Source organism: Lissotriton helveticus, chromosome 4_1 (genome assembly GCF_964261635.1).
Source record: "Lissotriton helveticus chromosome 4_1, aLisHel1.1, whole genome shotgun sequence".
Taxonomy (NCBI): Eukaryota; Metazoa; Chordata; class Amphibia; order Caudata; family Salamandridae; genus Lissotriton; species Lissotriton helveticus.
This window is the reverse complement of record NC_136063.1, coordinates 1,569,268,697-1,569,280,705: the sequence shown is the minus strand read 5'-3', so window position 1 is coordinate 1,569,280,705 and position 12,009 is coordinate 1,569,268,697. Positions and strand designations below refer to the sequence as shown.

General features: G+C 42.7%; 1 protein-coding gene across 1 annotated transcript in view; it reads left to right on the top strand.

The window, feature by feature from the left end:
- The window catches only part of HECW1 (HECT, C2 and WW domain containing E3 ubiquitin protein ligase 1), a 624,284-nt gene that overhangs the window by 585,632 nt on the left and 26,643 nt on the right, over positions 1-12,009 (top strand). Inside the window, exon 22 of the mRNA XM_078688193.1 lies at positions 10,900-10,998. Within this exon, the coding sequence (XP_078544319.1) occupies positions 10,900-10,998 (99 nt within the window). The remainder of the gene's footprint in view (positions 1-10,899; positions 10,999-12,009) is intronic.

Below are 12,009 nucleotides of genomic sequence, written 5' to 3'. Positions count from 1 at the left end.
CAGACACTGCCTTGGCGAAATTTGTTCTTGCATGACTACCAATTATTTGAGACTCAATACCGATAAGACGGAGGTCTTGTTTTTTAATCAGAAAAGCCCATTACCTCCTAAAATGTGGTGGCCTTCGGTGCTTAACCCCCCTCCCACTCCTGTCCAAACTGTGCGCAATCTGGGCTTTCAATTTGATGACGCCCTTTCGTGCAAAGCCCAAATTAACAAGGTTACTGCAGCCTGTTTTTGGAAATTGCGTATGATGAAAAAAATCTTTTTATTTTTGCCCATTGATGCTCGCCGAACAGTCACTCAGGCCCTAGTAACTTCCCATCTAGATTATGGCAACAGTCTTTATGCTGGGGCTCCCTTGTATCAAATTGTGCGACTTCAGATCGTCCAGAATGCGGCAGCAAGGCTGATTGGCAATATCCCTTACCGTCAGTCGGTTGCAGCCTACCGCAAAAAGCTACATTGGCTTCCTATCTCTAGTCGCATCCAGTTCAAGATGCTGACTCTAGCCTTTTGGGCCCTGGGCGGGTCAGGACCGAGCTACTTACAAAAGAGACTTGTGCTCTCCCAATCTGTTAGATCTTTACGGTCTAATAACCTACGCCGTCTCATTGTACCAAGGTTCCGCCGCTCCAGAATGGGAGGAAGAGGTTTCACAGTTATGACGGCTAAGCTTTGGAACAATCTCCCTCTCGACTTGAGGTTCACGCCGTCTGAATCACTCTTCCGCAACCGATTGAAGACCTGGTTGTTTTCCTCTGTATAGGTTGTGCTCCTGCTTTTCTAGCATGTGGTCTACAGCGCCGGGACACCCCTTCGGGGGTAGCCGTGCGCTTTATAAGCTTTAGAATAAATAAATAAAAATAAATAAATAAATGTGAATCCGTGCTCCTGCTCACGAGCTAGTCTACCTCTTCCCTACCCTCCCCGAGTAAAGTACCTGAGCGCATTGCCCCAGTCCTCTCCTACCCTCGCTGCTTGACAAACCACTTATAAAGTTCCAAAGGCGATACCTATTGGCTATGCCAACGCTTGTTTTTCATGTATCCCAATTTTTAAATTAGAATTACAATTACCAGCCTGCAATGAAAAAACTAGGCTGGAGGAGCCACTTACGAAGGGACAGTAGAAACACGAGAGTTCTTAAAATGTATATTTGGAGTTTAACTGCTTCCCCCGTGTTTTGGTGGTGAGGTCTTAGTGGAGTTTAGTGTTGAATAGGAAACCCATATATTTTGCTTTTGTGACTGATGTGGAGTAGTATTTGGTATTACTAAAGCAAACACTATTGAATGGGAAATTGGAATAAAATAAATTTTTAGAGACCTTTCGTTCCAAGTTCCATCATCACCTTGGTTTCTCAATTAGGATAATACAGACCTAGATGTATGGCATACTCATAGTACAGTGGCCATCCTGAATTTCTTAAGCATTAAAAAAAGAACATTCTAAGATAGCCACCGTGCTTGGAGTGACCATCTTGGAGTGATTTTTCTGAAAAACAAATCTATCGCAGATGGTCGCTTGTGTGCATAGGCATCATAGTATAATGAATATGAGTACAAAATAATAAGACGTATGATGACCTGAAATAAAATACACCATATATGTTCACTAAAGATCACAAGTCTTCAATGTTTATTAAACTCTCTCTCGGTTTTTTAGTGGCAACGTTAAAATCTGTGTTTGGCCTATGTGGATTTATAGATTTGTCCTAAGTAACTGATCTATACGTGGCCTGTTCTTAATTTATAGTTAATTCATTGTGAATGTCGCCAGTGTTAAATATAAATTCTGTGTGCATGTACAGTTTGGAACATAAATAGCTCAAACCTAGCTAGAAACAAACAGAGCTTAGATGGTTCTTCTTAATTGAAAAGGTATGGTGTCACTCCTTGATGGCTGATTTCAAGCTGTTTAAATGTTCTTGGAGATGACGGTTTCAAAGAAGACATTGCCGCTGAATATCAATCCAAGTGATTTCCCCCTGCTAAAAATTGGGATGTGAATCTGAACATCTTCCTCTCGGAGACCCAATCCTGGAATCGTGGAATATATCCTTCTTAACACCCCTTAATTCACAGTTTCATTACTTTGCATCGTCTCAGCATGTTATCTGTGGTGTATATTTTATTATTTTATTTGAGCGGAGTTTGTAAAATGTATCTGCAGAGGATAGTAGCGTGCATTCTGTACCCCAGGGACCTGCAAATGGGGTCTTAAGTGTTGGTATGTGAGGCAGGCATTAAAGGTATACTTCCTAAAATACTGAAGGTAATCAATAAGGAGTGGGTATAGTGTATCAGATCCCATCATCAAAGACTTAGCAATAGTAGAGCAAGAAGTTCTGCACAGGGGAGTGGCTGTAATATAAAGTAGAGGCTGAAAGATGGGCTGGTGCCTCAATAAACCAAGGTCTGTTACACTGTGGCAATTACAAGATGAATGTCTGTAAGAAGGAGAATATATATTTAAGAATGCTGAAAAGAGAATATGCAAGAGTGCATATGTTACTTATTAGAGATACAATTTTCCTACAGAGGTAGCTATAGAGTTGGATGCGGACATAACGGCAGAGGAGATACGGCTAGCGATTAATGCGCTGAATCCAGGCAAGGCGCTTGGGCCGAATGGCATACCTATAGAATGGTATCAATCGACGCCTGAGACACTAAGCAAACATCTACTAGCGATGTACAGGGAATGTTTAGAGAAGGGAACACTTCCACCAGACCAGAGACTGGCCACTATAGTGGCCATCCCCAAGCCGGGGAAACCACCAGAGGATTGCTCCTCTTACCGCCCCATCTCGCTGCTTAATGCGGATGTCAAAATCCTCGCCAAACTCTTGGTGACCAGACTGGTACCTCATCTGCCCACTATTATACATCCGGATCAATCTGGATTCATGCCTCGTAGAAACAAGGCGCTGAATCTGCGTAGGTTACACGGGGTGCTGGCTCAGGCGGAATCGATCACGACACAGGCAATCATACTGGCACTAGATGCCAAGATGGCTTTTGACCTTGTGGAGTGGAATTACTTGTTTGAAGTTCTGTCTCGTTTGGGATTTGGCCCCAAGATTATTGCATGGATTAGATTGTTATACGCTGACCCAGTTGCGCAGGTGGTGGCTAACGGCCATATCTCGCGCACGTTCCCTCTGGGGAGAGGAACCAGTCAGGGGTGCCCGCTCTCGCCTTTGCTATTTGCAATCTCATTGGAACCATTGGCCACCTTAATAAGGACCACGCCACTTCTGAAGGGAATACGCTGGGCAGAGGGTTGGGAGGACCGGCTTTCACTGTATGTGGACGACATGCTGGTGTACCTAACAGACCCAGAACAAGGGGTGCCAGCGCTTTTACATCTCTGTGACAGCCACGGCAAAATATCAGGGTACACGTTAAATTGGAACAAATCGGAGATGTATGTCCTGACGGGTCCGACTCCAGCACTGAGTGTGGACTGCCCTCTGATGAACGCCGGATCCTCATTTAAGTATTTAGGTATCCATATAACAAGGGACCCAGTGGAGTTCATGGATAAAAATACGAGGCCTCCCTTGGAGCGACTTAAACAGGATGTTGGGTTTTGGGCGGGGCTGCCTTTAACACTTCTAGGAAGGGCTGCACTATACAAAATGATGTCCTTGCCCCGATTTTTGTATGTCCTTGAAAACACTCCATATCCAGTGGCTCCTAGATTCTTTCAGAAAGTGGCGGCATTGGTATCAAATCTTCTGTGGGGGAACCTCCCGCCACGTATAGCGCAAGCCAAACTGCACAGGGGCTGGTATGACGGCGGAATCGCGTTGCCTAATCTGAAATTATACTATTGGGCGGCACAACTGAAACCCATCAACCACTGGTTACACACTCCGCAAAACGTGCCAGCATTTCAGGCAGATAGATCACAACTAGGCACAAATAGTCTCTTTGCTCCATTATACGACCAAAATAAAATGCGTAAACTAAAGGGGCCCACCAGACTAACCGCGGCGCTGTGGCATACGGCGACAGCGACATTGGGCTGGAAGGGGAGAATAACGGGGCTTACACCACTGTGGGACTCTCGAGCCTTGGGCAACATGAGAAACAGCAGAGGCTTTTCCCACTGGGATACTATAGGGATATCGACAGTTGGGGATCTCTGGGAAAGGGGCAGTGTAGTACCTTTTGACAGATTGAGAGAACTATACGACCTGGGAGAGAGGGAATTATACAGATACATTCAGATACAACATGCGTTGCTGGCTGCCATACCCCCGGACACTGAGTTGCCGGACTCTTCCCCGCTTGAAGACAGGCTTCTCACTGAATATATGACTGAACGTGCGACTTCCCTTATATACCGCAAACTACTGCACAACCTACCGGACCCACTGACCCGGTTGAAGGGGAAATGGGAGGGAGACACCTGTGAGATGGACGACCATGAATGGAATGAGGCGATCGCTTCACCTAGGGAAGTGGGCATCTCCGCACGACTGAGACTTGTACAATTAAAAGTTTTACACAGGGTATATTACACTAGGACTATGCTACACCGTATTAACAGAGCACAACACCCTTACTGCCTTCGTGGGTGCGGGGAGGAGGGCACGTTTTTTCACACAATATGGGACTGTCCCCGTATCCAGGAATTCTGGAGACAAATAATGCGAACAATGTCACAAACGCTAGAGATCTCACTGCTGCCTGATCCACGGAGGTGCCTCCTAAATGTGTGGGAGGCTACTGACGTGTCCAGACATGGTCAAACCTGGGTCACGGTGGGCTTGATAGTAGCTAAACGCGACATCGCACAGAGATGGGGAGCTACAGAAGTGCCAACAAAGTCACAATGGTGCCTCAATATGGACAGGGTTATGGTGACAGAGAGGGCGGTGTACTCCAGCAGAGCCTGTCCGGGGAAATGGAACAAAATCTGGACCAAATGGAACGTGTATAGAGGAGAGATCTGTGATCCCTTGCCTGAAAACGATCAGGACATGTCAGATGAAGAAGAGGAAGTGGGATAATGGACCTCACAGAGTCCAAGGAGAAGAGTAGACACGGGACTCAGGATAAGCCAATGCTTTACAGACTGGTCTTAAGAGTTAGATAGGGGTGGACATCGAGGGAGTAGCGTCCAAGGGGATATGAGCACGCTCAACATCATGTGTTGGGGTTGTAGGGGTAGATTCGGATGGAGGTGACACTGGGGGGGCGCCAGTTAATCCCATCTTTCCAGGCTAAGGGCGCTCAAGCTTTTCTCCTTAATCCTTCAAAACTTAAAGTGATCTATAAAGAGAGATCTCACTTTCTAACTTCTGAAGGATCTGCTAAAGACCTCCTTGCCACGCTGTGAGCTAGCTGATTACATATTATCTGTTCTTTTTTTTTTTTTTGATTGGGCCCATACTATTGATAATTGCACCGCACCCCTTTTTTCTATTTTTATTTAACTGTGTTTATTTGAAGGAATTTCTTTTTCAAAATATATGGAAATAACGGATCATATATATGGTTTGGACTGTTTGTGTCAGATTAGATCTGTTATGTTGGCTATATTTAAGAGGTTGATATGCAGGGAAGTGACCAGTGAGACACAAGATGCTTCTCATGTCATCAACTCTAGGGACGATTCGGTCCCTTTGTCCTTATTGGGTTGGGGTCAAGGGGGGGGGGGGGACATGGGGAGGTTGGGGAGGATAAAAAATGTTGCAAGCAAACACAGAAAAAATGTATCTCAGAGTAGATGTTTTATTAGGATGACTGGTAAATATGATATGCAATTTATATCGGGTCTGGAAACTGCTTGGACTAGCTTTTTCCGGAGAATGAGTGTACTATTATGTTATGCCTCATGTTCTGCTTTAGCTAATTGGTTTTGGGTGATAATATGTATAGGATACAATGAATGATAAAGATGGGGAGAATACGAATTTGTTCTTGGAATATTTGTGGCCTTAACAATAAGAAAAAAAGGGGGGTATGTGCACAAATCATTCAGAACATGAGAATAGATCTTTTGTGCCTTCAAGAAACGCATATTACTTGGAACGACAGACAGATACTCAAAGATTTAGGCATGCAATTAATGGCCTGTACCCGTCAAGGTACTACCACCAAAGGGGTGGCTATACTGATGAGAAGAGGATTGGGGTCTCTTAAACGCAGTAAAGTTGATCACTACGGTCGATGGGTAATTTTAGAGATTTGCATTGGCAATAAACTTTGGACAATATGTTCAATTTATGCATCAAACCTGGATGATCCGGAGATCTTGAATTATTTAAACTTAGAACTAGTTGACCGGCCGGCGCCCTTAATATTTTGCGGGGATCTGAATATTCACCTGGCTAATGGATTAGATATTCGCAGTGATTTAACTTACTTTGGCTTAAAGAAAAAGACATATAAGGCACTAAGAGGCTTAGTATTGGATTTTGGCTTGTCTGATGTGGGATATGTTAAAAATCCTGTAACTCCTGGGTACACGTTCTTCTCTGCCCCGCATCAGAAATTCGTGCGATTAGATTATCTTTTTATAAATACTGGTCTTATTAATGATACTTTATTTGAGATATTCCCACGAATAATATCCGATCATAACCCGATTCTGATTGAGTTGAAAACAGAGATCGGCGGTACACCAATAAGATCGTGGTCATTTGATCGGAAATTATTAGCAGATCCTCTATATATAGAATATATGGGGAAATGGATTATTGAATATTTTGAATTTAATAGAGGAACTGCATCTACTCAAAATGTCTGGGACGCTTTTAAAGCCGGGGTACGTGGGGAGACACTATCTTACTCAATCAGGAAACAAAAAACTGAACGGATTAAAATGGCAATGAATCATAAAATGGTAAGGGAGTGGGAGGAGAAATTAGTTATGGCTATTTCCCTATCGCACGATACGGAACATATTAAAGCCGCTCTAGCCATTCATAAAGCATCCCTTTATGACATATATGCGAATAAATTGGCACAACAGAGTGCAATATTCAGGTCAGAGATATATGAACTGGGCGAAAATACGGGTAAGATCTTAGCTAAAAAGATCAGGCAAAAGGTAGTCCTTAACACTGTTGATGCGATACAGGATGACAAAGGCCAGATTCTTAACGATCCCGGGAGAATCCTTGAGGTATTTCGGCAATTTTATTCTAATCTGTATCAATCTGATACGATGCCCTATGCTAGAGATCAGATACTGAGTTTTACTAATATAGACAACACCTTAAAATTAACTTCTTTACAGGCGCGGCTATTGGACGCCGATATCACATGGGATGAAATTGAGATGGCTTTGCTCTCTTTAGCCTCGGGCAAAGCCATGGGCCCTGATGGTTTATCCTTGGAATTTTTTAGAATGTTTAGAAATCTATTGAAACAAGATATGTTAGCTACTTACCAGGAAGCACAGAACGGGGCGCCCCCAGGATCCTGGAGCGAATCTATAATTATGGCATTCCTTAAAAAAGATAAATCTTCTATTGATCCGACATCTTATAGACCTATCTCTTTGATTAATGCCGATAGCAAGGTTTTTTAAAAAATATTAGCCTCTCGTATATCAGAGATAATCTCATCTATAGTGTCGCGCTTTCAACATGGGTTCATCCCTAACAGGGACACCACGGACCATGTCCGCAGGGTCATTGCCCTGATGGACTGGGCACAGGGTACAAATACACCTTTAGGAGTCACCCTGTTGGATGCCGAGAAGGCATTCGACAGGGTGGCATGGCCCTTTCTTTGGGATTTACTTGCAATTAAAGGGTTTGGCCCGCGTATGATAGTGGCACTAGGGGCTTTATATCAATCACCAACGTCCTCCGTCAAAATTGGGGCTAATAAATCCTCCCCCTTGTTTATTCATCGAGGCACTAGGCAAGGATGTCCCTCATCTCCACTCCTTTTTGCCACATATATTGATCCTTTCCTTTGTTAATTGAATCGAGCAGAAGATATAATTCCTGTGGAGGTTGCGGGCACATCTTACAGAGCACTTGCCTATGCAGACGATGTGGTTGTACTCACAACAGATATTTCAAAGGCACTGCCAAAGATCGAGGAACTCGCTTCTCGTTTTGGGGCTTTCTCTGGATACAAGCTTAATCTCTCGAAGACGCAAACACTATATGTAGGGCAGAACCCACCACCACATCTTAATATAGTTCCTACTGCCACATATTTGGGAATCAAGATTACAACCCCAGTGTCCGATATTCCAAAAATTAATTTTGATCCTATTCTAAAAAAAGCTAATTCTACATTGGAGCGCATTGACCATTTACACCTATCCATTTATGGAAGGAATAATGTATTAAAAATGTTAATATTGCCTCGATTATTATATCTATTTAGAACGGTACCGTTAGAATTTCCTCTAGATTTCTTTAAACAACTTGACAGGATGGCAGGGAGATTTTTATGGGGCTATAAACGTCACCGCAGAGCCTATAAAAAAATGATTCTCCCGAAAGCTAGAGGAGGCTGGGGGGTTCCTCATTTTTTGTTCTATTATTTAGCATCTGTTTTGCAATTTATTAATCCCTTAATTGTAGGCTGTAAAGCACCAATCTTGGAGGCACATACCCCCTCGATATATGAATTTGCTTTAGGGGCTGAGGCCCGTGGATGTTTGCTTAAAAATGTAGAACCCAGTTACTACAAGAAAACCAAATTCAAGACTATAATTGCAGCATATCGGGTTTGGAACATAATTAGGCGACATCTGGGCATATCTAAAATTGTGAGTTATACCCCGTTGTCATCTCAATATATTTTTCCCTCAATTTTTAGAGATCATATTATGATAAAATGGCGTAATCTGGGTATTAATTGTATTGGCAACTTATGGCAGAATAATGATGTGATTCCTTTTTCGGACCTTCAACGTAAATTTAATCTTACTGCCCTAGATTATTACAAATATTTACAGTTGCATAGCTTCCTTAAAACACTATCCCCACAGGAACGCCATGGTCTTCAGAAAATCCCACTGATTGATAGTTTATATGTTAAAAGAAAAATTGGCTTTTTTTATAACTTATTGATTTCATCTTATTCAGATGACTTATCACTGGTAAAAGAGAGATGGGACAAGAAGCTTGGTGTGGATAATGTATTGATTGAAGACTCTATTATCTTGGCTAATTCCATTTTATTGTCTGGTAGATCCCGCACACAGCACTACATGGCTCTTTTTGATCTCTACTACACCCCTGAAAAAATTTCTAAATGGGGGGCGGTTAAAGGAACATCTTGTAATAGATGTGCATTGGATGCTGCGAATGCAGTGCACATGTTTTTTTGGTTGTCCACAATTAACTTTACTACTTTCTGAAATTCAATCTTTTCTTTTTGTATTAATGGGAATCTCTGTAAACCTAACGGCAGAATTAGTACTGATAGGGGTATCCTCAACAAAAATAGAAGATGAAAATAGAAAGCTGTTATTTATTGCTATGTCTACCTTACGTGCTTGTATTACTCAAGAATGGATTAGCCAAGACCCTCCATCCTTTTTTACTTGGAGGGCTCGTTTCCTAGCTATGTACAATTTGGAACATGCTATATATGCAACAAAAGGGCGGAAAAAAAGACACGAAGGTCAGAAAATATGGGCACCGGTCCAACAGTGGATCCAGGGGGAAACAGTGTAGTACACAATCGGATCTTTATCACCTATGTATGAATTTGATCGATTTCAAGCTTATATTGAAATGTGCTATATATTTTTTTTTGGTTGCTTGTAAAAATGTCACTTTATATTCTGTCTTGCTTGCAATAAAAATTTATAATAAAAAAAAAAAAAAGTTTTACACAGGGTATATTACACTAGGACTATGCTACACCGTATTAACAGAGCGCAACACCCTTACTGCCTTCGTGGGTGCGGGGAGGAGGGCACGTTTTTTCACACAATATGGGACTGTCCCCGTATCCAGGAATTCTGGAGACAAATAATGTGAACAATGTCACAAACGCTAGAGATCTCACTGCTGCCTGATCCACGGAGGTGCCTCCTAAATGTGTGGGAGGCTACTGACGTGTCCAGACATGGTCAAACCTGGGTCACGGTGGGCTTGATAGTAGCTAAACGCGACATCGCACAGAGATGGGGAGCTACAGAAGTGCCAACAAAGTCACAATGGTGCCTCAATATGGACAGGGTTATGGTGACAGAGAGGGCGGTGTACTCCAGCAGAGCCTGTCCGGGGAAATGGAACAAAATCTGGACCAAATGGAACGTGTATAGAGGAGAGATCTGTGATCCCTTGCCTGAAGACGATCAGGACATGTCAGATGAAGAAGAGGAAGTGGGATAATGGACCTCACAGAGTCCAAGGGGAAGAGTAGACACGGGACTCAGGATAAGCCAATGCTTTACAGACTGGTCTTAAGAGTTAGATAGGGGTGGACATCGAGGGAGTAGCGTCCAAGGGAACATGAGCACGCTCAACATCATGTGTTGGGGTTGTAGGGGTAGATTCGGATGGAGGTGACACTGGGGGGGCTCCTCCATACTCAGCTAAGACGACTGATAATTAACAATGAATGACCATAATGTGATTCCTTAAGTTCCTTTTGTTCTGTTCTTGTTTTTTAGTTGTTTTTTTTGAAAAATAGAAAACCAAAAACCTGTATTGATTGACTGAATAGTGAATGTGCAGTGCCTTTTCTTTGCACAGTAATATTGAACTGTTAATAATATGACATTCGGAGCCCAGTAGGATATTGCTGCATGGTGTTTGTAAGAAGGTGATGGTGGCCAGCCCCATGGGTTGTAGGCCTACAGCTGTGTAAATTCAAAGGTGCAATAAAGGTTTTTGAAAAAAAAAAAAAAAAAAGATACAATTTATTTACATGCCCTTTGATTTTTCTATTTCAGGTTCAGGTTTAGTGGTCGCATTCTTGGCCTTGCCCTCATTCATCAGTATCTTCTAGACGCTTTCTTCACCAGACCGTTCTACAAGGCATTGCTTCGATTGTAAGTAAACTCTTGCTTTTATCATCTGATAGTATCCTTTTGGTCTTACCCCTTAACAGTGGATATTTTAAAAGATAGCGGTACTTTTTGTTCGCCAGGTTGTTAGGTTGTTTAAGTTGATAATGTGTGCTACTGACAGTAAATTCTGAGTGGAAAGTATTACGCAACAGAATCTGTCTCAATTCACATGGTGGGAAAAGGACACAATAGTCTGATTTGACATGTGCCCAGGGCTTTCCCTGCAGCAGGGTATGAGGGTGGACTTGTGCCCCTCTTTGGCCCTTGTGTCCCACTGTTAGGGTTGGATGTGGTACTCTTACACACTTCACAAACTTCAGGCCTTGACGAGATGTGTCAGAACACTTTGAAACAGATCCTTTGATAAATTCAGTAAGGGTCTTCTGTAATCACCTGTTATGGTGATCAAAGAAATGAAAAAGTCAACCCAATTCCCTGCTCATGGCCTTACACTGAGTGTGAACAATTGCTGAGGACATAGTATAGCCTTAGAGCCCGACCTATCTGGCTCTACCGGCCATTAAAGGCCTGCTCCAGCGTTAAAGGCTTCTACCGGTACGTAGAAGCCCAGAGTACTCCATTGTCTGCAATGGAGCGCTCCACATTCTAATGTTCAAATTGACTTTAAAGGTAACTTGCACTCTACATGAGCAGGACCTGGAGTATTGGCCATGCCCACGCTGAGTTCCTCTAGTCAAAATGTGAATGTGTACGTAGGGTCTTATCTATAGGAGTGAGGGGCCATGTGGAACATCCTCTGCTTGACAGTATCCACAGGACAAGAAGAAAGATATTCATATAAGAAAAGAAGAAAGAAAAATGTACTAATATATCCAAATTGTTTTGTCTAGTTTTACACAAAGAGAACCAAACGATTTGTATATGACTGCAATGTCCCGATGGCCTAAGGTGAACTACAGAAGACTGGGTAACCCAGACTTACTTCTGTCACATTCAGGGAACAATCTACTTACCTAGAAATATACTTATAGA